At 44.4% G+C, this 26,129-nt stretch overlaps 9 protein-coding genes across 9 annotated transcripts; 5 read left to right on the top strand and 4 right to left on the bottom strand.

The window, feature by feature from the left end:
* Positions 1-721: 721 nt before the first annotated feature.
* I203_102398 (uncharacterized protein) lies at positions 722-1,724 on the top strand (the record flags this gene model as incomplete). The annotated part of the gene is made up of 5 exons (XM_019149779.1): positions 722-817; positions 915-1,083; positions 1,169-1,279; positions 1,376-1,509; positions 1,593-1,724. 5 exons carry the CDS (start codon positions 722-724, stop codon positions 1,722-1,724), a joined length of 642 nt encoding a protein of 213 aa, XP_019000877.1.
* A 1,986-nt stretch (positions 1,725-3,710) lies between these two features.
* On the top strand, positions 3,711-4,930 carry I203_102397 (uncharacterized protein; the record flags this gene model as incomplete). Its single annotated transcript, XM_065517086.1, has 5 exons — positions 3,711-3,872; positions 3,969-4,118; positions 4,207-4,581; positions 4,674-4,759; positions 4,819-4,930. 5 exons carry the CDS (start codon positions 3,711-3,713, stop codon positions 4,928-4,930), a joined length of 885 nt encoding a protein of 294 aa, XP_065373904.1.
* Positions 4,931-5,246: 316 nt separating this feature from the next.
* I203_102396 (uncharacterized protein) lies at positions 5,247-6,217 on the top strand (the record flags this gene model as incomplete). The annotated part of the gene is made up of 4 exons (XM_019149776.1): positions 5,247-5,350; positions 5,519-5,873; positions 5,956-6,041; positions 6,106-6,217. The coding sequence occupies 4 exons, from the start codon at positions 5,247-5,249 to the stop codon at positions 6,215-6,217; spliced, it is 657 nt and encodes a 218-aa protein (XP_019000874.1).
* Positions 6,218-7,373: 1,156 nt separating this feature from the next.
* I203_102395 (uncharacterized protein) lies at positions 7,374-10,038 on the top strand (the record flags this gene model as incomplete). Its single annotated transcript, XM_019149775.1, has 3 exons — positions 7,374-8,052; positions 8,109-8,187; positions 8,253-10,038. The coding sequence occupies 3 exons, from the start codon at positions 7,374-7,376 to the stop codon at positions 10,036-10,038; spliced, it is 2,544 nt and encodes an 847-aa protein (XP_019000873.1).
* Positions 10,039-10,586: 548 nt separating this feature from the next.
* Positions 10,587-10,952, bottom strand: I203_102394 (uncharacterized protein; the record flags this gene model as incomplete). The annotated part of the gene is made up of 2 exons (XM_019149774.1): positions 10,587-10,741; positions 10,790-10,952. The coding sequence occupies 2 exons, from the start codon at positions 10,950-10,952 to the stop codon at positions 10,587-10,589; spliced, it is 318 nt and encodes a 105-aa protein (XP_019000872.1).
* Positions 10,953-12,015: 1,063 nt separating this feature from the next.
* Positions 12,016-14,738, bottom strand: I203_102393 (uncharacterized protein; the record flags this gene model as incomplete). Its single annotated transcript, XM_019149773.1, has 9 exons — positions 12,016-12,137; positions 12,223-12,891; positions 12,970-13,085; positions 13,152-13,336; positions 13,398-13,452; positions 13,514-13,620; positions 13,698-13,898; positions 13,990-14,039; positions 14,099-14,738. The coding sequence occupies 9 exons, from the start codon at positions 14,736-14,738 to the stop codon at positions 12,016-12,018; spliced, it is 2,145 nt and encodes a 714-aa protein (XP_019000871.1).
* An 885-nt stretch (positions 14,739-15,623) lies between these two features.
* On the top strand, positions 15,624-16,451 carry I203_102392 (uncharacterized protein; the record flags this gene model as incomplete). Its single annotated transcript, XM_019149772.1, has 1 exon — positions 15,624-16,451. One exon carries the CDS (start codon positions 15,624-15,626, stop codon positions 16,449-16,451), a length of 828 nt encoding a protein of 275 aa, XP_019000870.1.
* A 221-nt stretch (positions 16,452-16,672) lies between these two features.
* Positions 16,673-23,349, bottom strand: I203_102391 (uncharacterized protein; the record flags this gene model as incomplete). Its single annotated transcript, XM_019149771.1, has 15 exons — positions 16,673-16,743; positions 16,831-17,367; positions 17,461-17,543; positions 17,616-18,829; positions 18,887-19,095; positions 19,157-19,325; positions 19,406-19,660; positions 19,738-19,919; positions 19,997-20,128; positions 20,236-20,542; positions 20,627-20,791; positions 20,938-22,124; positions 22,194-22,329; positions 22,452-23,138; positions 23,236-23,349. The coding sequence occupies 15 exons, from the start codon at positions 23,347-23,349 to the stop codon at positions 16,673-16,675; spliced, it is 5,448 nt and encodes a 1,815-aa protein (XP_019000869.1).
* Positions 23,350-24,483: 1,134 nt separating this feature from the next.
* Positions 24,484-25,921, bottom strand: I203_102390 (uncharacterized protein; the record flags this gene model as incomplete). The annotated part of the gene is made up of 6 exons (XM_019149770.1): positions 24,484-24,658; positions 24,725-24,871; positions 24,964-25,160; positions 25,228-25,345; positions 25,400-25,566; positions 25,679-25,921. The coding sequence occupies 6 exons, from the start codon at positions 25,919-25,921 to the stop codon at positions 24,484-24,486; spliced, it is 1,047 nt and encodes a 348-aa protein (XP_019000868.1).
* Positions 25,922-26,129: the final 208 nt, after the last annotated feature.

Genomic DNA, 26,129 nt, shown 5'->3' with positions numbered 1-26,129 from the left:
GAAGAAATATCGTAAAAACATGGCACGATCTCGTTTCGGCCGCCTGGTGTGTTGAAGTGGTGCTGATGCTTATCCTTGAGCTTGCATCATTCGCGAGTACTTTTCCCTTCTCATCCTCAGCATCATCATCGAGGCACCAAAGCATGTTTGAGTACAGATGGTTTAATCTCAGACGTATCGCCTGCGGATCGGATCGCATCCCCGTTAAATGATGCACCGCCCCGTTATGTCATCTCACACTGAGGAATGAGGAGGTACAAGAGGTAAAGGGAATATAACCGTAAAACGGCCGAGATAAGCACAAGAATGATTAATTTCGTATCTTTTCTTTCCGCTTGGCTATTTTTGGCTCTCTTTAGACTGGGAGGTTAATTGGAAAAGTACTACTTCCAGTTAGTTGAGTTGTTTGTAGGGGTATGTCATCTGATGAGGCGCTCGCTCATGTTCATCGTCCTGAAATTTGGGAACCATGGGATTTTTGGGCGGTTCACTGTTTCTCTCCTCGAGTGGTTGTCTCGTCTGGTAACCGAGCCGAGAGGAATGATAATTGTCGTGCCGCCGAGGATGAATGAGTACGTCACATTTGGGAACGAAGGGTAGTAGATGTACATATACATAAGTACAGCTGTGCTCCAAAAGATGGAAGATACTCAATCTCCTATCTATCACAGTCACTGTACAATCTGATAGGCACTCTCACTAGATACAATAGAATACGATTATGCCCTCTGCACTCAACCTCAACTTGATTAGTAATGCCATAGTGGCAATATGCGGTGTGGTTGTACTAGGTATCTCAGCTTATGTCGAACATACTGTGGGTATCAGTCAGCCACCTTTCCTTTCCTTCTCCCTTCCTCTCATTGATCAGCTAGCTGGGTATGACCGGCTCACATGCTGTACTATACTTGTAGACTCGTAAGATAGGATATACCAGTTCCACCTATACCTACGATGCTTTCGTAGGAGCATACACCCTAATCGCCATTCTCGCTTTGATCGCTTTAAGATATGGGAAACCGTCTTTTGCGACGATCGTCAATGAAGTTGCTGTAAGTGGTTTATTATGGGTCTTCTGGCTTGGTAAGTCTTTTTCCCATCATCTCATCGATCCTGACTGGGTGTCATAAAGGAAATAGGCTGATCATTGTGGTTATGGTGCCTATAGCTGCCGCTGCCAGTACAACGCATTATACTAGCGCAGACCGAGCAATCTGTAAACACATTGATGATCTATTTGATCTACCGGAATTCGAAGATGCACCTGCCGACGCTATTGGTATGTCTGTCTATCTATCTTTAGTCAGCTCCTGGCTCAAAACTGCACCACTGTACTCCTGTATATGTTACTGATGATATTACTTTTCGTTTGTAGCTCTCGCTAAGAAAGTATTCAAATCGACTTGTAGAGATCTCAAGGCGCAACTTGCCTTTTTGTGGATAGGTTTCGTCCTTTTGACTTTGACTACTGGTTATTTGGTTTATCTGGGTATGAAACGTGGAAATTCTGTGAGTCTCCCTCCCAATCCGCCAACCACACCCTCAGAATCAAGTAAAAGGAAATAAGGAACCTGTCTGATCTGTCTTGATAGATGTGGAGATCAAACCTCCGATCATACGACCATGATGCCCATTCACACGCTGATCCGTTCGCGGATCCCGTTGGATCTCAGAGAGGACCTGTAGCTGGAGTTGTAGATGAGGACCCTGATCATAAGCCTTAGGAGAATAGGCAGGTCACAGCCACTGTCTGATATTGACACTTGTCCTAAGCCCCAAGGCGGGAAGAGATGCGTTGGTCAAATGATGGAATGCGAGGCCATCATCAGAAGATGTTAGATGATCAAGTATAATTAACTTTTCGCCTTTTGTTTTCAGATCTATGATCAAGCATATCAGATCATAATTTAATTTGGCTAATTTTGGCCATTCCTTCATCATGTGTTGTGTATCGTAGATGATCTTATGAATGGTTATTAGCTCGGATACATTGCGGTCAGGTTCATCGACGATTCCAGTAGTTTGGACCCACTGGATACTGATTTCGCAATCCTGAGGTAACACGACCTGCTGATGCCAATCGAGATTCAGGTAGACCAGCATTTTATCGCATCCGCACATCATCTACAAATAACATATATATGAGCATAGCAGTCTACCGTTACTGAAATGCCTGAGCAATTACATCATGGTTTACTCTCTACCGGCCCCCAGTACTCAAGATTATCGATATGTAAATTAGCGTTCTCTCAATAATTATATCCCTCGAACCTACTAGGCGTGAAAGGGGGGTTGGTCCTTGATGCCGAGCTGATGGACGGAAGATGCGCATGTCTGTTCCCACCTAGTGAAGGAGCCCACCATTCGGTTCCTCTTAGAAGTGTGATTACCTATGAATGTTCTTGAATTTCGGGTTCCGTACTAGTCCATGTATACAACGTGTCAGTATCCGCAACTGTATCGGTATCAGCATCGGTGTTATCTTCGTGGACCGAATGACCCTTATTGTATTTGATGGTGAATTGGGTATCATTCAGTAATGTCATACTTGATCCGTCAGGGGTTTTGGATACGATGTTAAGGTTGTTGTACCATTTACAATTGGCTGTGTTGGTGTTGGTGGGTGAACCATTCATAGAGCTTCGGTACTGGGCTCGTTTTTGCATGGTGCAATGTAGGTAATTGAAGCGAATGAGGGAATCGAAAGTAGCGAAATGTCAATGAGACATGAGAAAGGTGGCATATTTATAAACTATATTTAAGCAAACAGCCATGTTCGCTGAATCGAGCCTGTGGATGTCGAAACTGATATTTTGTGCGGACCTGCGGACTTTTGCTATTCTGGTCTTGAGGTCAGCCTTGTACAGCAAGTTCATGGGTGATCGCATCATAGCATGACTAGGACGCAGCATGAAAGGATTTATTGCTGGAGAGGACAAAGGTCAGATCTCATTCAAATTCTGAATCATTGAGCGTTTCACTAAATAAACTGGGCCGTCAATGTATGCAGTCAAAAGTTCCGTCTGATCAAAGGATATGCAGCACTATCACATAAAAAAATTGTAAAGCGGGACCGGCAATCGTTTGAAGAATGTTTCTTGATACTCAGAGTGCTGTAAAAGGCAGGCCGAACAGATGTGAGAGTAGGGGATTTAATTGAGTCCGAAAGTTCTTGTTCGATTGGGCATTTGTAGGCTTTGGAAGGTTCATTTGTGTATACTTTTTTATCTACCGCGGTCACAAAAAGGATTATTTATTCCTGTATCAGTTCGGTACTGTACAGCTCCTACATATAATTGAGCTTAATGCTCTTCTGGTATACGTATTTGACATTCAATCACAGTACCAGTGCTTTAGACGACTTGTCGGATGTATACTGTGCTTGAATATCAAAATAACATCCGATGGGCATGTAACCTTGTGTACCCGTACCAAATGGATGGGCAATTAACGTAACAGAACCATCACCCTCTATTGGGAACCGAGCACACCTGCCTGGCTTAAACCGGGTAGAACAGATGGACAGTGCATATGGATTGCTTGTTTAGTTAGTGAAAGCTATACTATCATTTACTGCCTGTTGTTTTCACGGAACGAAAATATATATATACGAGTACTGTGTACACATGCATGTGAGCTATCAAAAACTTACTTTACTCATTCTCCTCTGTTTTCACTGTCTTTACTGAGCACTTGCATAATCTCCTAATATGTTGGCAAGATCGCTGTCCATTATCGGTTTACTGTCTGTCATCTCCCTCCGTTCAGTATCAGCTGTAGACTACTCGGAGACGTACTTGGGATGTGTGACCGGTACAGGAACCAGCGGAGCGTTGGCTAGCCCCAGTGTGAACACTATATCCGACTGCAATGTAAGTTTTCGCTTTTGCCTTGCGATCTGCTTCTGCTTATTCCCCCTTATCACGGTATGTACGAATGACTAATCTATTGGTAATGATATATCATAGTATGCCTGTGCGGATGCTGGATACACTTATGCGTACTTTCAATATCAATCTGCTGGGTCATATTGTTCTTGTAAGAACGATGGCCCTTTATCGAGTGAGATTACTCCGGCAGTCAGTGGTAGCACGAATTGTGGGTCAGCTGCAGCCTCCGTGGGTAACTTTTCTTTCGCTTTCGAGATACTCGCACTGAAGGTATGCCTGAAGCTAAATTATCGTTATCTTTATTTTACCTCATCAGGTAAATGCTTTAGCGACAGATTACTATTTCAATAACTGTTACAACACAATTTCAGCCAATGATGTCACTTCCTCGACAACTTTTGAACAATGTTTCGAGACGTGTACGACGTACACCGACGCCTTTCTCAAAGTGTCAGGAAACGCATACCTATGCGTATGCTCTAATACAGCTTCAACTGGCACAACTCAAACCTGTGGTAATACCGGAACGTACTTTGCTTATGCCCACACAGCTACTTCATCACCCAGTATCATCGAGAGAAGACGAAGGAAGTTGGAGAAAATGAAGAGAGATGAACAATTAAGATTGAACAGATTCTGTCCAGGGGGTCTACAAGCTTGCGTCATACCTGGATCGGACGATTCTTTCGAGGTGAGTTGTTCGATAATACATATGCCTTGACAGTACTTAAAGACAATGACTGACGATGATGGCATCTCGGTTTTCTCATTGACATATCATAGTGCATCGATACTTCATCGGAATTAGAATCATTTGGTGGATGTTTATACGGCTCTTACACCAATTCCACAGCTTCCGCTGGTGTTGAGTGAGTACTATTTTCTGGTACACCTAAAGCCCTTTTCACTGATCGAATGCATGTTATAGCTGCTCCATCATTCCCGGTGCTGCTTTTGGCGGTGCCACCTGCTCAAATGGTCGATGTGAGATTTCAGCTTGTCGAGAGGGTTTCCAACTTGTCGATGGACGATGTCAATAAAATTCCTACCTCATGCTGATGAGCGAGCCGTCTTTCGTCTCATCTTCACTCGAAAGTCTACATTTACAATTTTTTTTTGGTGATGCTTTCTTTGAACCTAGATTTTTCGCGTTTTTTGGGATTTTCGGGCTGTCGATGGATACACTATGCATTTCGTCTATATTGTCCATGTGGCCATACCATATAGATGATACCGTACATCAATTTCCCAGGATCTCAACGGGAGAGGCTGAATGATCAATGTGTGTACGTGATTTGCGTCTCTTACGGGAAAAATGTGCGGCTTTAGGATACGGGTACACTTATTATTATAACGATGATTTTGGAGGAGTGTGTTCATGCAGCAATCAAAGTCCCGGTCCTGGGGACGGACTTCAGGCGGAATACACAACCACGAGTTGTGGATTTGACCAAGCTTTTGTAAGTCATTCGTGAAACCACAACCGAACCACATCTTATCTGTCTCTCCAGCATCCGAGCTTCCCGTTCTATCTGATAGCCCTATCCGTCATTTTCACTTGAAAAGCGCGATAGTAAGCTAATACCTAAAATTCCTCGCTAGGTCTATGACTTGATTACAGATTACAGTTTCGTGAAATGTTATGATAACCCCACGTCGGCAGACACAACCACTCAGTCAAGTATTGAGGCCTGTTTCGACCATTGTAAGACTTACGCCAACGCTCTATTCGAATATGGAGGCAGTTCGTTTGGTTGTGTTTGTTCAAACACAGATCTTTCGTCCGAAGGTACCGCTCAACAGTGTGGACAATCTGGATTGTATTACGCCTATAACCATGCAGCATATTCAACGCCTAGTACCGTCGAGAGGAGACGAAGAAGATTAGAGAGAATGAAAAGAGACGAACAGTTGAGATTGAACAGGTTCTGTCCGGCCGGACTTGACGCTTGTATCGTACACGGTTCAGAAGATTCCTTCGAGGTAAGTTATCCCGACCTGGTCCACACGCACTGTAATTTGTCGTCTTGAATCGGTCCGTTATTGATGATGTGGGAATTTTCAGTGCATCGATACTTCTTCAGAATTAGAATCATGTGGTGGTTGTTTATATGGCTCTTACTCTAATTCTACCTCTTCGCTTGGTACTGAGTGAGTCGTTTCGTATTTTCTAGCGAGAATATCCCGAGCACTAACAATCTACTTGGCGATACAGCTGCTCCACTCTTATCGGTGCTGCTTTTGGTGGCACTACCTGCTTCGATGGCCGATGTCAAATCTCAGCATGTGAAGAAGGTTTCAAACTCGTTGATGGAAGATGTCAATAGGTGCCGTACTATTCGGGCCAACATTTTCGACTCATCAACCAAATACCATTTCCATAAACCTTATTTCTACCAATATCTGACTCTTCGATATTTTACTCTCACTCTGACTCTCACTCCTTCACTGTTTTTGGGCTTTGAATGATGACAATGGACAATATGATGAACTCCGCTATAATAATGCATACGATAAATTCTAGACTTTACTAATTGACAGATGCTCAATGCGGTGCGAGTGTACATACACTGACCCCCGACCGAATGGAACATTCTTTTCTCAGGGGATGACATCTTTTAATTATCGGTAGTGTGCATGTATGTACTAATGTTTCATTGACCTATGCATCTGACCGCTGAACGGTACATGCGTTGGACTGTCTTGGTGGTGCGATCGGAAAGGTTTCAACAGCGCAAAACGTCATACTAGCTCGAAAGTGGCAAAACAAACATAGACAACGCTCGGATCATTCTTTCAGGATCAGACTGATTATCATGTTGAATGATCAACAACCGACTCCCAAGAACATCTTCAAGCAATAATAGTCCATCGATGGGTACGATAAGGAGTGTGTATGTGTGCACATACTTGTAAGAGATGATCATCTGTACAGCATGTAGGAGGTCATACAGCGAATCGGGCTGACTGTATCCATGTATGGTATATTGTATATGTATGTGTTTCTGTGTATATGGGTCTGTGTGGGTCTGTGCGGATCAAAAGCACACGCGTAGGACCCCCTTTGGGATGCTGTTTCATCACCCGTCATCAGAGTAAACATCCAAACATTCCAAACATACCACTTACCCAATTTCATCCGCCTTCGACTTTTAACCATCTGTCACTGGTACCGATGCTATCGATGTTTGCGACCCATGTCGCTCATCGTATATAGTAGTACTGCCATCTTCATCACAGACGATATCAATCATCGACATTACCTTTTGTAAATTGGCATCCGATCGCGCCGTTATAAGTCGTTGCTTTTAGTGCGAGTGCTCATAGCTTCCTTCCTCCTCCTTCTCCCATCTCAACAGGTGGGTATCTCGTCATTCACACTCAAGATCCCACTCACACCTTATCTTCATAGGCGCTCAACAGTCTATGGCTCAGCCGTCACCATCACAACCATCTACATACATCGCTCCTTTCACTTACCCCATGTCAACAGCTCCCGGACCCGGTATGACCTTTCATCCACCCCCTCACCCTGGGGGAAACAACCCATGGATCAACTTCTACCCTTCTCGACCATCTCTTCAGGCTCAAGGCAGTACTAGCACGGCAGATACAAGTATGGACTCTATCGAAGAAGGTGAAGAAGAGATGGAGGATTCGGAACCTACCTACACCGGCAGACCAGAAAGGAAGAAGAAGTTGACCAGTCAATACGATCCGTCTAATCGAAAACAACCTCCTAAACCGAAAGGCAAAGGGAAAGCAGGTACACAATCTAGATCAAGATCGTCTTCCATCCTCAACAGACAGTCTACTTCCACAGCCACCTCTTCTACCGACGCTGAGACAGATTCGACTACCGCCATCTTCCTTCCTGATCCCTATCAACCCCCGATTCAGCTCAAAGGACTCAGTAAGAATGGATTATTACCCGCTCCACCAGGATGTATACTAGATGTCAACGATCTACTCATTCTTCACCCTCCCGAAAAGCATACAGAAGGTTTGCAAGGTCATACTTCTCAATATGAGATGTATACCTGTAGGGTCTGCTCGAAGACTTACGATGGCAAGAATGCCAGGAGTGTGGCGAGAAGACATCTGCAGGATAAACACGGAGTGCCTCTTTCGGTACAAAAAAGAAGAAGTAGATGGGATTATGGTAGGTCAGCTAGCGTTGCGCCAGCTAAGTCAAGCTGATACTTAACTGGATTGCAGAGCCCGATCGACCCAAATCCCAACAAGATGCAAAGGAAAGGAGTCTGAAATCCAAGAGAGATTGGATCAATAAGCATCGGTAGGCGTGATTGTGCCCGTCTGTAAGAGAACATAGGTTAATAACAGATCTCTCCTTCCACGTAGGCAAATCCAAAAATTAGAGCAAACCCACGATGCTTTCCTCGAGAGATTTGGCCCGTCCGGTATAATCACACCGTGTGGCATGCGACTTGTCGCCCCTAAATACCGAGGAGAAACCGAAGCTCCCATCGTCAAGAACAAACGATTTCTCGATGGGACTCAAGGTAACTTGATTATCCCCGAAGGTATTTTGAGAGGTGTGGAAGCTATCAGGGAGTATAAGAGTGTGCCGAGATATAGTGGTGAATGTGATGGACCTCTGCCAACCGACGAACCGGAAGTATCGGTCGATATGACGGAAGGGAAAGTTATAGTCAAACAAGGAAAAGGTAAAAAGAGATCTGCGAACGTCAGTGGTGGCTCTTCACTCTCTGCGTCTACATCCCAAAGTGAGATCGACACTCGGTCTACCACCCCCCTTCAAGCCCTGTCCAGCAATGTAGGGTTACCTGGTCAACAGTACTACCATCAACCTGCCACTACTACTACTCCCATACCAGCTTCTCGCTGTTTACCACCTGATCCACCTCAAATATACCCATGGCACAACCAGCCCCTTCAACCTGCTTCCATGACTTTCTTGAACGGTCAATATCATTTCATCTTCCATCCCCAATACCAGCAATACCCAACCCCGATGATCCCTCGAGACCTCCAGGTGGCACATGTGGCTCCCATCGATGAGGATTCTTTACCTTCTTCACCTGAAGACATTGGCCCTATGCCCGAACAACAATGGGTACCATCTGGTTCATGGTCAAGCATTCAGCAAGAACCTCAACAGCTCGAACCTGCTCTGGATATCACGCAGCAGTGGCAAGGTCTTCAGCTCTCCAGCTTGCCACCTAATGAAGAATCAGAAGAACCACCAAAGCAAGGTACGAAGGAAGGAAGTGTAGAAACTGAGGGTGAAGCTGTGGCTGCGGAAAGCCTTTTGAATCTTCATAGTACCCCTCTTAGAGGTCCGGAGGAGAATGGTCGGAATGATATTCAACTCGCCCGAGCTCAAGCCAGGTTAATTTTACCGCCAGAAGTCCTCGATAAACCCTCCTCAGGTACTCATTGTACCAAAGACGATTCGAATTCAGCTTGGTCTACCACCTTGCTTTCAGCGCCAAAGATTTTCTCACCTACCAGGGCCCGTCCTGTGAGGTTGTCATCCATCATACAGCCTTTCCGAGACCCTCGACCAGAAATTACTCGATCATTATCATTCGACGCTCGACCCGATCTGGACGATCCGTTCGTTTTACCTGATACACCCACTCGACCATCATCAGCCAACGGATCTAATAGACCTACACCATTCTCTTCGATGAGAAGGAAGAAGAGACATACGATATCCATGCCTAGTCCCTCGCCGCTGTCATCAGGATTCAAGAAACGTAAAGAGGCTCCTACACCTACTTCACCTCGACCTACTACGACCGCAACCACTTTGGGCATCAGATCAGCGTTGAGACCTATTTCCACCAATATCAGTGTCAAACCTAATTACACAGGTGCTTTCGCCACACCTATCAAGCCTTCTGGCTCATCGATAGGACCAGGATCAGCTTATCCCCAATCAGTAACTAAAGAATGGTTACAATTCAGTTCACCGAACAATGCTGATGCTGCTATGCGTCTGGGACTTGTCCCTACCCATTTTGCACCTACCACTCCTGGGCTCAGGGGGATGATAGGACCTGACACGCCTGAGATGACTGTTCTGGAAGCGAGAGCGAAGAAGAGAAGGAGTGAAGGGGGGAATACACCGGGTGTAGGATGGGGATTTGCAAGAAAGTGAGTAGGGATGATTGGGGATAAATGTATGAGATGAGGAGAAAGACCGATGAGGCATATTGCTTTCCATGGAGTTCGTATGAGTAGAAAGCGTCCCTTGAAGAGACGATGAACTGTATCATATCGACCACTTGATTCTTGTGTGTGTTAGACTTTTTCTCCTGTTCATGAGAATATCCGTAATTTACTTTCATTAGTACGTACATGCGATACCATTTACGATATATATATACAGCTTCGATACTACTGTATTATGGACGATAATTCCTTTGCAATCCAATGGATTGTTTATCACAGCCAGCTAGCATCCTTTCTTTCTAGCCGATCCGCATGGTACTTTGCATGTAGATACTTCACTGTATCACAAAACTGTACTGAGATGAAGCGCAGAGGAGTGTAAGATGTTTGCATAGTAGGGTCAAGAGGGATGGACAATACCATACGACAAAAAGGGGAGTACTATATATATGTGAACTTATATCCTAAGTGCTTCGCCAGGTTATCTAAGTTACCGCCCATACACCGGACCATTCATGATAATCAAGAACGTACTCAAGCATGATCTGCCATACCGTCACTGGCAGCCGCAGCAGTGGCATTAGCATCATTATCATCTACAAGTTCCAACTTGATGTAAATTACCTTGACTCTCAGGCCACCACTCATCTCCTTTTTGCCAACTGACCGTCTCTCCCGTTTGGGTATCTCTGAAAGTCACATCTCGCTCAAAGATGAAAATCCCCCCAAGGGATTACCTGGAACGACCTCTTTGAAGATCGTATCGTCCCCGCTCCAATGATAATCGTCTCGGGACTTGCCTTTGGTAGGGACGATGTCACCTTGGGATCGGTCAGATGTGTTGGTAGTAGTCGATGGAGATGAGGTTTTGCAGACGGCTTCAGTTTCTTGGTCGGACATGATTATCGTGTTTGTTTACTTGATGTACAGTATTTGGCTAAGTAAGAACGATCAGAACGCAGTGTAATTCATTCAATTTGCCACTCTCAAATACAGTACTGTGATGTAAAGTGGAGTACCGTCTCTTGACAGTCGTGTCGTGTACTGTGGTATCAATCAGAACGATACTCACTGGTCTTTGTCTCTAGAGATTGATCACGGGATGTGGAAGTATGGAGAAAGATACTGCAATCACGGTTATTGAACTGAGAAACGAATTGTAACAATCTTCCGAACAGAGGCACAACTGTACTTGTTCTTTTACTTTCTATCAAATCAGACAAACAGAGGTTCTACGAAAACATCGATGATCCCTCAACCTTTCATTAATTATTACATCACCGTCCCCTCTCCCTTCAAAGACCTCAACTTGGAAAGAAGATTTACAAAGAATATACGTGAGCTCATACGCTTTTGCAAATGTTCTATGCCTTCGATCCTTTCAATGATCAGAGGGTACAACCAAATGACGTTGCAGCATGTCGTAGGAAGACCTGAGGTCAGTATGACTCTTCGCACCTTTCATAACTCTCTTGGACTGACTAGGCAGATATAGGACGAGCTTTTCAAAGGGTGCACGGCGTGTCCGATTGTCCATTGTCAAGCAACATGGCCAATGGATTGAGGTTACTGTACAATAGGTGTTGTAATTCTCTATTTCATTTTACTACAGTATGCTGTATGATGACACGAAACACAGTACTTCTCGAACCCTCAGGGGTTAGGAGTTGACCGGATTCATCATGGTGATTATCAGGAAAGGTATGACCTGAAGCAAGAACCAAGTCGTATTATCTAAAAGAATAGCTCCAGTATCACATCAAAAATGCATCCGAGATATACTTTGATAGATATGCGATGATAGGATTAGGTCGACTAAAAATACAAAAACTCCGTCTAAGATGATGAGATATTTCTTCTTTTGCTGTGAAATACCCTGTTACAGCAGAACGCAAATCGATACAAATTGGACGAATCGAATTAGGAGAAAAAGGATCCAAAAGAGAACGCTCGCATCTTTGGTTTACGCTCCTAAAGTTTCTTCGAAGAAGTCTATACTTCCCATGCCTTCCATACAAGATTTCATATCTGATACTTCCCTAACAGCAGCTTTTGACGCTTGGAGCAATTGGACTGGACCGCAGACTATTGGTTACATCGCGAACGATCACTCAAATATCAGCCATCGATGTTCCCAATATTGTGAGAGTTATTTATAATTCGATCTCACCCGAAACGTTCATCGGTCCAACTGAACTTTCCACATCAGCCTTGACGACCTTACTCAAATTCGCTCTTCCTTTCCTCCAAGTGACTTTTTCTGCCGTCTCAGCGCTCAAGCCAAATCTACCCAGTACCACCTGTCGTTTGGGTAACAGGATCGGTTCGTCTCTCGATTCCACTATAGGCGTTACGGGCGTACATGTTCGACAAACATCATCCCATTGTTCCTGTTCTCTCAATTGAAGTATCCTAGGTCCAATCGAATGAAGTGCTTGATTCACATCATTGAGGTGGATGTCCAATTCAGGTGGCCAAGGTTCATCGGACGAATGTGTCTTCGTAACGTATATATCTATCGTGATTTCGATATCACTCTGAACTTCTAATGAGTCCTGTATACCCTGGTTGAGAAGCGGAGCAATCCATTCGATGTCCTCTGAATGCCTTATGTGCCATACCAGATGCAATTTCTTGATCGCAGATTTGCCAATGCGTAGGTTTTGGAGTATCTGTAAGAAATGACCTAAAACAAAGGTCACTCCTGTGCCTCCTGCCAGTAGTAGCACAGTAGAGTATGAATCCAAGGCATGAGGGTATCCGTATGGTCCTTCTATGTAAAGTGGCATATTGGTAGTGAGATCGGAAGATAAGGCTGTACGAAGTCGTTTGGTGAAGCCTGAGTCAAAACAACTATCAGTCTTCCTGACTTGACTAAAGATCAAATGTATGATGGTGAAGTCGAATATATACTGACCACTATGCACTCGAACCAAGAAGTACGCTTCATTGGTCATTTCAGTCGGTACATTAGCGATTGAGAAGGGGTGGGATTCGTGGGGTAGTCCCGATATCGATGGTGCAGATATGAATCTGACGGATAGTGTGAGATATCAGCTGCTTGTTGCCAATATCCATGGAATCTATCAGGTAACTTACGCATGTTGACCGGCCTTCCAATGAAAGTTATCTCGCCGTATAGTGATCCTCATCACATCGTGATCTAACAATTCTATCTTACAATCACCGCTTGTAGCCCATTTGCTGGGTTTATGGAAGTTGTTTTGGTATATCACCTGAGCAAAACGCAGTAGTCGATCGAATATCCATATCACCATTGCGGGCTGTTATAGCGAGGTTAGCCATATTTTTGAAAGGGCACAGCACGCGCTCATAGGTACTCACTATGACCCATTGTCCAAGCCACCTCCAGTGGAACCAAGCTCCTACTAGATACATACTATGATGTGTTTAAATGAGTTGATATTTGAGATGAAGTCTGCACAAGTTGGCAAACTCACATTGTAAAGATGATATGAGACGCCAAAAAGAACTCATATGCCATCCTTCTGACAAACCTGAAACTAGTCACCCAAAGCATCGTGAAGCCGAAAAGAGCAGCGATACCCTAAGACATGACAATCGGCATCAGAATTTGAGCCTATAGAAACCTTTCCGTCGAGATTGAAGCATGGATAGACTTACGCATAACAGATACTGTCTGAAATCCCTTGCCTCCCATACTCTAGGTGTCCAAAGTATCGCGTGACCCCAACTAGTCAACAAGCATATTCTTGAGCTTGCCCGATGTAGGTAATTCAACTTTTGATATGTTATCCCCGTTAGGGAAGAGATGGGATTATTCTTGCTGACCAGTAAGAGGATGATGGGTAGTTGTGAGAACGACTGGAAAAGGGCATAAAAGTCAGTAACAAGAGCGGATTGTTAGATTGCCTTGAGGTACTTTTCCACGAAGGATATGGACGATTCCACTTACCATAATACCAAAACGATTTGCTATGTTATCATTTCTTAGTGGGAACCAAGCTAAAGAATGAATCAGCTTGTGTTTCTGACCACGTATCCGTCGCAAAGCTGACACTCACAATCGGTCAGATGCAGACACAGATACATATACACCGTGGTATACAGTATCGTAAACAGCGCATCCATATAAGTTTCCGGACCATATAACCACCAAGGGAAACTAGTCAAATACATCTTATTTCTAAAACTTGCTGATAGTCCCGTCGTAAACCTCCTGAACACATTTGGCTGTCCTTTGCCTAAATCTTTCAGTGTTGTTGTTGTTGATGTAGTAGCATTTGGTTGAAGTGGTTGATTTTCATCTTCTTCTGTTTCGTCATTAGTGGATATTGGTTTATAAGTTGAAGTTTGATTTTCATTCATCCGCCTTATATACCTCCTTTTTCTATATCCATGCTTCACCTGTCTATACACATGACATGCTACCATCAATCCGAATACACAGAAGATCCAATACCAGCTATAAGGCATCACATAGGCTTTATACATCAATGGTCCCTCGTGGTGTTTATGTCCATGCATAGGCAAAGTGGTGGTAGTAGGCCCATTTCCATGGCTGAAAGATGTCGATGGGTCGTCCGATAATGCGGAAGATGTAGGAAAAGGAGAAGGAGAAGGGGTGAGGGTGGATGTCACTGGGATGTCGTCGGATGGAGAGGGCACGATGAATGTTCGCTGAGGATCTTGAAGTGCTATCATATTGAAAGACGGTTGATGATTTAGTTATGGTCTGCAGCGACAGTAGTATATCTGATGGTGACGATGATTGGAATTGAGAACGGCCATATCACAGGTACAGCAGGCAAGACTATCGATGATGTTACACGGAGAGGGATTGATAAGACTGTCGATGGTTCATTGGAGCAAGGAAGATGTTTTGGAAGAAGGAGAATATTGATAACATCGACGAAAAAGAAAGTGAAAGATTCTGTAAACGATCAATGCAAACCACTAACCTTGTGATACAACATATCTCAGCATACCATCCGCTTATGCTACCTCTGCCCAGTGAGAAAGTCTGACAGCTGACTGTGCTAGCACCTGATTCTCGACCGAAATTTCTAATCCGATACTCGAGGACGAGAAAGAGGCGCGGGGAGAGGAAGAGTGGTGTGATCTTAATCTGATAAGCCAAAGGGAACTGGACCGGGACTAGCTAGGTACAAGCACAGTGACTGAGTAAGATACTACGAGTACTAGTTGAGCGAAACGTGATGTGTGGGTTGTACGAGTATGGTGTGATGTTTATGAGAAGGAAGGAAAGTTTCGGCCGGTTATCAGATAACTACATCATACAGAGAGGTATGAGAGCATCGAGTGAAAATTCAGGGTAAACAAGTTTGAGCAAACAAAGTCTCTTCCTCATTCTCCTCTGCTTAAGCGCCAGGAGCGTGAAATCGCAACTCTCAGCTGTCAGCTTTTGGCACGGTGTTGTGCTCGTAGCGAGCGAGTTCTTTATGGGGTTATCTGATATCGAAAAAAGTGTTCTGAGAGAACATAGGCCAGTTCCGTCCGACCAAGAAGAATATAGACCCGGCTGTGTGCGGCAAATCAAACAGTCAATTGAAACCAAATACCTCGGTCATGCCTGTTTCAACTGATTTCTCTTCTCCCGTCTACTGGTCAAACCGATTCGAATCTGAGCAATCATTCGAATGGTTAATATCGGATCAAGATCTACTTCCCTTTATAGAAGAAAATTTACCTCAACAATTCTTGTTACCGTATGAAGATACAACACAAAATGAAAAGGGAGATGAGGAGGATCATCAGCAATCAGCCATACGGCCAGAAAAAACTTTGAATGTATTGCATTTCGGATCGGGTACTTCCTCGCTAGGTTCATCACTACAACGATATTTCGATTCAGCCAAATCCACGTACAAGACGAAGGCAAGAGGAAAATGTAAAGACAAAGTTCAAGTATACGACTCGGATTATGTACCAACTCCTCAATCATCTCATTCTTCGGACGTCGATATACCATTCATATTGTTAGATGTCTTGTCACTACAATCTCTAAAATCGAACACACCAGAGGATCAATGGGATTTGATAATCGATAAATCAACTTGCGATGCTATATCATGTGGTGGCGCACTACCCCGTTTGACAGTCGACCAAGAGGAGGAAGAGGAAAACGGATCTATACCGAATCCCATAGAAAGATTATTATACAATTTATCCAAAGTGACCAAAATCGGTGGGAGGTGGATATCTATATCTTATTCTTCAAACCGATTCGATGATGAGATATATACAAGATACGGTTGGAAGTTGATCAAAAAACAGATGATATCTACTACTTATATACCTGGTGGGAGAATCGTCAAGGATCCGAGGAGTGGTGAGGAGAGGGTGGTACATGAGCCTGAAACGGGGGTGTGGATGTATGTTCTAGAGAGGGTATAGCCAGAGGATCCAACATGGCCAACGTAGTGTTATATATACTGCACTGTGGACTGAGATCATGCGATGGGGGTAGGTTATATAGAAAGACATGCTCATTCTGTCAATATGCATATAATACAATAAGTATAAGTCGGGCTGGTTATAAAACGTATCATAAAGACAAGAAGGAGAACACGAAATATGAATGATGGAACAGAGAACGAAACATGATCGAAGTATTGTTATATAGGTAATCCATCAGGTCCAAGGGCGATTTTCACTTTCTTTTTCTGTGGTTTCTTAGCGCTTGAACCTATTTCATTACAACCGCATACATCAGTTATCGTTCTCTCCCTGACAATAACATAAACAATAATCGAGATCGAATGACTTAACTCACCATCAGGTATACTCTTCCTCTTTGAATTAGTCTTTTTCTTCCCACCGTCATTCTTGGGTGTATTTGTACCCGTACCCGTCCCGCCGTTGGAACTCGGTTCATCACCAAAATCTTCATCTTCATTGTTCCCCGTTCCCTTGTTAGGATTCTTAAAGAATCCATCATCATCATCGTCATCATCGAAACCACCAAGGGAATCCCCAAACCCAAATCCATTCCTTCCATTCCTAGTTGTAGTAAGTGTGGGAGCGATATATCCATGAGCCTCAGCTTGTTTCCTCTTTGCTACACTTTCAGCCAACTCCTCATCATCCATGAACAAACTAGCGATCTCGGATGGTTTCGCAACGTCGGAGATAGATTTCGTACCGACAACTATATCCTGTACGTCCTTTTTCGCTCGGGCCATCTTGAGGATTCGTTCCTCGATTGTTCCCCGTGAGATCAGTCGGTAGACGGTAACTTGCTTGGTTTGGCCTACTCTGTGGGCTCGGTCCATTGCTTGAGCGTCGGATGAGGGATTCCAATCGTGGTCGTCTAGCGGTATACCATCAGCATCTGGTTTTCCTCTTCATCTTCAAAAAGGCTTCGAGTTATCAGACGAAGTGATGAATGGACTTGGATACTTACAGAAGATGACAGTATCTGCAGCAGTCAAATTGATACCCAAACCACCCGCTCTTGTACTCAAACAGAACACGAAGATATCGGGGCTAACACAAGTCATACAGGTCAAAATACGTTTTCTACCAGGGAGAAATGGTTGTCATTCGATGTGGACTCACTTAGTTTGCCATGAAGTCACCATATCCCTCCTTTCCCCAATTGGCGAGCTCCCGTCAAGCCTCAAATACTTATACTGTCTAAAGATCAAGTATTCCTCAATCAGATCCATCATCTTGGTCATCTGGAAGTACAACAACACTCTATGTCCACCATCTTTCAACTCTCGCAACAAATCGTCCAGACGTGCTAATTTCGCTGAATCGACTACGAGTCGCTTCGTAGGTGGGATCCTCAATGTTGATATGGGTAATTGATCGTTGGGTGTTGAATCTACTAATCCTCTAGGTGAAATGTCCGATTCAGATAGGTGAGATAGGCGTTTGACCGCGAGTGGATCATCAATTTCAGAAGGTGATAAACCATATAAGACTTCTCTAGTCAATGGATCATCCAATAACTTATGATCTTGGTAATTGAGATATGATCGATTGAGTATAACGGGTCTGATCAAAGGAGCGATGACATGATCGGAAGCGAACCTCGCGTCAGGTCGCGAAAGGAACGATTGATTCCACACTTGAGTGGTAATCTCCCTTAGGGGTATACCATCTGTAGAAGCCGCATGAGGTACTTTTACCGGTACGTTGAATTTCTTCCTACTTGATGGTGCTGAGAAATCATTTTCATCGATATAGGGACTGTCGACCACTTTCTTTCTCTTGGTGGTCGATTCGTTGAGAAGGGATATGAGAGGATGTGATTTGGCAGATTTGGATATTTCCGAAGGTGATTTATCGAGTATTTTCATGAACCCGTATTCATTATTGTTGATATGCGATTGTTGATTGATCCAATCTTCATTCCATATATTCATTAAATTCCTCATCACATGCGTATCACTTCCTGCCAAGCTTTCTTCACTTGGTAGATCCACTTTTCCTCCGTCAGTCCAGATGATCTTAGGTAGATTCACTTCGATTGGATTCCTAGCTGAATCAGGTAGATATAGTTGATCTCCCTCTCGAGCGAGATTACCAGATTGAGAGAAACTTCCGAACATGTATGGCGAGACTACGTCGGCTCGTTCGAATAAGTCAGGATGATTGCACACTTTTCGGAATTGCATGACCAAGTTCATCAAGTTCTTTGCGCCTGATGTATCGGTCGCATTGTTGGCTTGTGCGATAAGGTCGGATATAGAGACTCGTTGTCGAAGGGCTTTGTAGATGTTCCGCTGACGTTGAGATAAGTCCACGAGAAGATCGATTTCAATCTATAACGTAATCACGTCATTAATGGAAGTATGCGCAGTGTAAAGTGTGAGACTCACCTTGTCACCCAATTCCTTCTGCACATGCTTCTTGACACGTCTCAACATGAAAGGTTTCAAGATCATATGTAACCTTTTCAGCTGCTCAGGTTTGAGTGAACCGCCAGAGCCTCCAGCGGCATTTTCGATGTCTTTGGAGAACCACTCGGAGAACTCTTCGTGGGAATCGAACAAGGAAGGCATGATGAAATGGAGTAGGGCCCAGAGTTCTAGACAGACATATACCGCGTCAGCTATTATCTGGATATTTCCGGAAGAAGAATAGCTCACCGTGCATGGAGTTTTGGATCGGTGTACCAGTCAATAGCAATCTATTTCGACAATGTAGAGAGAGAAGAGATTTCCATCTCGCACTTGAAGAAGATTTGATCGCTTGAGCCTCATCTAAGATCATATATTGCCATTTCATTCCTTGAAGGTATTTTTCATCTTGAACGGCCTATCATGCGAGATTCGGGAGGCGTTCATCAGCTTCTATACTCTCTGCTTCGATCAGCCGAAGATGGTAGACCGACTCACCAACTGATAACTTGTCACTAATATATGGAAGGGTGAGGTCTCGCTAAACGTCTGATTCTTCCTTGACCAGATCCTTCGGAGGGTCTCTCGATCTTTCGGACTACCCCAATAAGGTAAAGCTTTAAGACGGGGAACGAATCTTGCTAATTCCTGCTGCCAATTGTGCAATGTCGATGAAGGTGCAATGACTAAGAAAGGTCCCCAAAGGTTGTGCACTTCCGCCAAGTATGCGAGAAGCGATATGGATTGAATGGTCTACATATCACGGGCAAATGATTAGCTCGATCGTACTATATACAAAAGCGTCACGGGTGAAAAGCAGTTTTACTCACCTTACCCAGACCCATCTCATCCGCCAAAATACCATTGATACCTTGTTCGTACAAGTTACCGAGCCACGTCAGACCCTTCAATTGATACTCTTTCAGTTGGGCCATCAACATCTTAGGCTGAGTGATAGTAACTGAATTTTCACCCAATGAGGGATTCTGGAAGTTGAGCTCATCACCGTCCACTAAGAAAACAGAACCAATTTCAGCTATAAGTTCCACATGTGACTACCATATGAGCCAGCTGAACAAAATAACTCACTCGTATCGTCCTCTTCGGCAGCGCCAGTCCGCTGAGCATTAGCTTGATCGAAAGCAGCAGCTTTGTCTTTGGCAGCTTGTACAGCTGCATGTGCTCCCCTAGCAGCATGACGTCGTAGGTTCTCTTCGTCGTCTACATGTATAAGACATAAATCAGCTATGTTCTTTTATCTGAGAACACTCGCCACTTCGTTACAATGACTCCATTTCGGAAAGAATGCCTTTCTCCGGTTGACTCACCATCATCATAATCTATATCCGGTAATGCCTCTCCACCATCACCCAATCCCAATTCCTCATCTTGATGTTTCCCCTCCTCAAGGGGCTTTTCCATACCCTCAGCCTGTTCAGCCTCATGAGTCTTGATCTTCTTTCCAATGAAATGACTATAGAGTTCTGTCTGAGTTAACAAGAAATTCAATTTCCTAGCTTGTCTCTTGGATTCTCGAGCTTCTTCCTCCTGTTTGGCTTTTTCCAATGCCTCCTTTTCGGCTTTCTTACGAGCTATTAATTCTTCTTTCTCGTTCTTCTTCCAGTATACCAGCATCTACGAGGATCAGGCATCATTTGGTCAGCAAAATGTTTTGATTGATGACCCGACAGATTGACGAGAGGAGACCAAACTACTTACCTCTTTGACGACCCTCTTTGCCTTTGATATGGAATCCCTGATGTTCTTATTCCGCTGAGTAAGTTTGAGATTCCTTTGACCATGTCCGTTCCTCACGGCAGCTTGGATACGCCTAGAAGCGGATTGCTTGACGGTGGTATCGTACCCTTGATAGACTCTGTAGATCTACGAGAGGTCATAAGAGGAATTAGTATAAGATTTTTTGTTTTCAACAGCTATCCAATGCTACGCAGACAACCCCATTGGTTTGACTTCCGTAGCAGACGCAAAGGAGAGATACCATAGATATAATTTGCGGGAAGACCACTTACCTTCGGTACATCCCTTACCACATTACTCCACACCATCTTCTGCAAATCTTCAACCAGACCCAATCTCACTCTCGCCTCAGCCTCGGATACACCTCTTGGATCATAAGAGTTAGGTGCAGGACCGGGGGGTTTCTCAGGTACAGCTTCATTGACAATCTCCGATCCGGCAAAGGGAAGATCCAACATCGCATTAACATCATCAAGTTGTCCGGGAAGTTGAGGTTGGGGTTGAGGTGCGATGGCGATAGGTTTCTTCCCTTTATGTCCTCCAGAAGGCGTATTTGCTCCTGTCCCTGTGGCGAGTGCAACAGTAGTGGATGCTTCCTCTTTTTCAGGTTTTGAAGGTCTAGTCCACCTTCCTTTACCTACGCCAGGTTCCTTCGCCTTACTCTTCTTCTTACTTCCCGTGTGAGTAAAGGATCCTTCGTTAATCACGCTTGAACCTCCTACCGATCCGGCTCTCATTGATCGATCTTCGTCCATCCACTCTTCACCTATCAGACCATCAGAATGTCTATGCCCATGGGTATGATCATCCTCTGAATCGACGAATTTGATCTCTTCATTGTCATGATCCAATTTTCTTTTCTTCGCTTTCGCCTTGGATGGTTTCTTACTACTACCACCAGGTAGGGGCGGTTCATCGCCTAAAAGAGCAGCGATATCCGCATCTGCCTCACCATTGACCGTCGACGCATCTCCGATTTCTGACATATCATCCATGACGGAAGACTTCTTTCCTTTATCTTTTCTAGCTTCAATCCCTCTAATCCTCTTCCATCCCTTTGCTGGACCAGGTTTCTTGCGAACCGTACCATCTTTATTGACCGGCGCACCGCCTTCCTTCTCTTTCATCCTCAACCACATTTCATCCTGGACGGCTTTGACATCGTCCTCTGTCAGACCGGATATATCGTTAGATTCAATCTTACTTATCACCTCTGCTCTTGTCAATCCACATGGCTTAACGATAGACATGGGATCTTTCGATTCTTCTTCTTCCTCTTCCTCTTCTTCATCATGGCTTTCGTCATCGCCAAAGTCGGGAACGGGTGCGTCGGAAGGAGGGAAAGCGGGAGAAGAAGCTGCTTCATCGCCTGCCAGACCTAGTAGTTCATCGTCAAGATTGACACCTGGTGCTTTACCACTGCCGCCCTTGGACTTTCGATTATATTTGCGTTTGCCTTCTATAGTGTAAAAAAGACAATCGGTCAGCGTTGTGCAAGATGTGGTTCATATGGTATGATGGAACGCACCTTTTGGTTTGCCTTTATTCGATGAAGCTTCGTCCATGACTTGACCAGGCATCTGAGGTAAAATCAACGGTTCTTCAGAGGTCAAGGTGGATTCTCGAGGTTGTTTCTTGGTACTACTGGAGCCATTTGCTGGTGGCTGCCAACGTGAAAAACATGTCAGAATGTTTTCGGCATGATGATAAGAAGGATATCTCGTGATAGTGTAAAAGATTGGGGGAGTTTGTACCACGATACCATGCAAATGCGGAGAGGACATACCTTATAGGCCAAGACAAATTTGTGAACCTCCTCAACCTGATCTTCCCTAAGATGTTGATATTTCTTCAAATTCACCTCCCATATATCCTCATTTCCCAGAAGTTTATCATCCGGTCGAATCGCCCTCGAGCTTGTAGGTATGACAGGAGGAGGTTGCGAAGTAGGTTTTATAGGTGAGAGCGAGATGGATGATCTAGGTCTGGGTAATTCCCCATTTCCATTAAGGTAGGGACTAGGAGAAATGTATCTTGATTTTGTAGGTGAAGGTGAATTGTATTCTGGATATCTCCTACTACTACTACCGCCACCACCACTTCCTGCGATGTCTCGTTCTCGATCTCGAGTTGTGAATGATGATGAGGTAGGATTAGGTGGTAAACCCTCATGAGCCCTGATACCCCTTTCTCTACTATCTGTGTAACTTGATGGTCGACCGAATCCACTTTCATATTCGTCATATACTCTATCGTAATATGCTGCTGTAGATGAACTTGCTGGGAGGGAAGGTGGATCGTAGACTGATGGTCTACCATATCTACTACTTGATGATGAGCCTACACCAGAGGGATAGGCGGGTGAATCATATATCGCTGATTGGGTGACTCTTGGTGGTGAAGGTGGGTTGGAAGGGTTCACTAGGGCGGATAAGGACATTCGACCTGAGGGTGTAGGACGAGGAGGAGATGCCTGGTAGAGAAGGAAGAGGGTGAGTTAGTTGAAGGGTTTTAAGCGGATAGATGATATACAGATGAATGGAGAGTGTCGAGGGTGGAAGTCAACTCACCTCCAATATCCTCCTGTCTGCACCATTCATACCCATTCTGCTAGTGGGCGATGTGATTGATCCGGATCCGGAAGATGGTCTTCGCGTATAATGCGAATAATGAGGTTCTGACATCGTGGCCAAGATGATACACTACTTCGTTATATGCTGATGTGATAGTCGTTGAGGAGGAAAAGCGAGAGTGGAATTGATGTGATGATTAGGTGACGTGTACGTTGGTCCTACAGGTGCAAGTGAATAGGGTTGGGTTGGGTCGGGTCAGTTAACCATTCGACTGGTAGGTATATGCATCGGCTTGCACCAGCGTTTTGAGCAACTCACTATACGATGCTTATGTCGATTATATATGATACACTACACGCTCATCTATCTCTTCATTTACTGGATCTATGCTGCACGACAATCCGCAGTGATGTTGAAACTATCTGTGATTCACTCGGCGAGTGAACGATGCATCGTTATGGTGACAGCTGGGCTGTACGGTGGGTCAGTATGATGTATGATGGACAGCGAGCAAGCGATCTATGGTGGCGAGGTGGGATGTTTTGGGAAGGGGGGAAGTATGGAATGAATGTATGGATAGTATGAATGCATTCTGTCTTTGACGCTTTCTCTTTCCTTGGGTTGGAGTGGGGGTCGAGCCGTTCTCCCTTTCTTTTCCGAGTTGCCTCCTAGGATTGCCATGATTATGCTTTTTCATTTTCATCAGTTTGTGGTTTTTTATTATGGTGGGTGATTACTTCCATCCAATCGAGAGATAGCTGTTCCGTCCCTGAAATCGACATCTAGACGAGTATACTCAAAAACACGTAAAAACACATACACCAGACACTTGATACCGGAACTCACCACGTGGAGCATCCTAGCTGTTCTAATCACACGTCATGCTCCATCAACATAGGAGAAACCTATAGGACCTTGTCACACTTGTGCAACAATTTCCCTCTATGCTGTTCTCATCTTAGCATCACGCCTGGCTCACCGTCCCTTATTTTGTATCTGCAGAACAGCATAGGAGTGACAGTATGCACTAGGACAGTTCAAATCTACGAGGTTTCCATCTTGTACACTCACCCATGCACTGAGCTTCCGCTCTCTTGTTACACTGATCAAACATACTTTGTAAATAATCGTCTTTCTCGGCATACACCAAATTATTCAGTCCAAGGATCATCGTGAAAGACATGCATGAAAACATATATATCGTATTCTCCACTTTCATTCCCAATTTCCCATTTTCCTTGCATCCTACACCTTTGCCTCAGCCCCACTCTTCGTCGTGGTAGCTTGAATCGCAGGAGGGACATTGGCTGACGGTACAGTAGAACTCGATGTTGCATTTGGTGAAGTAGCAGAGCTTGAACCTCCTGGAGCAGGTGAGGAGGAAGCTAATCTTGCATCTAAAGCTTTCAAAGCGAGAGCTCTGTGTTCAAACGTTGATCAGGACATCATTCTCTACTCAAGTAGCATGATAAGCAGCTATACTCACCTCCTTCGTTCGGCTTCTGCTCTGGCACCTCCTGGACCAGGTAACAATGAATAAGCACCGGCGTTCATGGGTGCATCCCATGCTTGAACTAGTCTCAGCTTGACGGCGACTTTGAATACTGTGTTACCCAAGATGGCTACGTATGGTCTATATATATTGTATGATCAGGTTAGCAAGTCCTCTTCAGTTTGAACCGGTTTGCACGATGCAATTATAAGCAATAGACGTCATACACTCACCGAATGATAGGTGGGAACCAATATTGGAAAGCGAAAGTTTCGCTCCTATCACCTCTGAATTCACCATTCTCCGATAACTTGAAGAATCTCAGATAGACCCATGCGACTATGAAACCAAATTGAATGAGAATAGCTGGTGATGGGCCAAATACTACTACCGCTACGTTGGAAATGAGAAGATGGATACCTGGGAGTGACTGATATAGGTGTTTTACAGTCAATTACCATTTCCCACCACCACGAAAAACCAAATGGCCGACATACCTTCACTCTGACTTTGAATTTACCCAATAATTGAACTTGATGTTCTGGTATCAACTGGGTGAAAGCTACGAGGAAACCGACTTGCAATCCTGATAAACCATGGTATGGCAAACCGTATCTGCAGCAGATGTAAGTTGACTGTTTTCCTTCGGAAACACCTGCAGCAACTTACAAAGCATCCTGTTGACCTAGTACGAACCACATCAACCAGCTGAATCCAAATGCGATGATATTAGACCCGACAATGGTGATGATACTGAATTTGATCAGTTCACGTATACCCCATACCCTCTCCAGGTAACGACATGCTAATGGTATCGAGATCACTGATATTGTGAGCTATATGGGCAAGGTGAATATCAGTACTTGTGATTAGCTGGATCGAGATTCAGTGCCCAACTCGGAAGATGGTGTAATGCATTACTGATGGTTTTCAGCGATATGCACTCACCCCGAATAAACCCAATTCCACCAATCCCGCCGTCAAGAACGTCCAGGGGTACCAGATACTTTTCCCAGGGACCAATACCAACCATGGTACTTGACTTCCCCAAGCTCCAGGCTCGGGTGAATTGTCCAAAGCGAGGTAGGATAATCCTTGACCTATCACCGAAAGTAGGATGATGGTCAATGTGATGAGTCGTGTGCCGAGGGGTATGGACGATAGAAATGGGAGGAATGATATGGCTGGCATGATGGCTGGATGTGCTTGATACTCTGACCACAGCCTTGATGATGGTGATGTATGTGGTAGACTGTGGATGTTGGATGTACTGTACCTGCTGTTTTGATGATTCGTCAGGTACCGAATGCCATGTAGGTTGAGAATCTGAGAACAGATGGAATGGGATGCATCATGATGATCATCAACCTTTTACCTTTACCTTTCTACGCGTCCGGGC

This window comes from Kwoniella mangroviensis (genome assembly GCF_000507465.2).
Source record: "Kwoniella mangroviensis CBS 8507 chromosome 1 map unlocalized Ctg01, whole genome shotgun sequence".
Classification (NCBI taxonomy): Eukaryota; Fungi; Basidiomycota; class Tremellomycetes; order Tremellales; family Cryptococcaceae; genus Kwoniella; species Kwoniella mangrovensis.
Note: the sequence above shows the minus strand (reverse complement) of the source record. Positions and strands in the feature narration are given on the sequence as shown.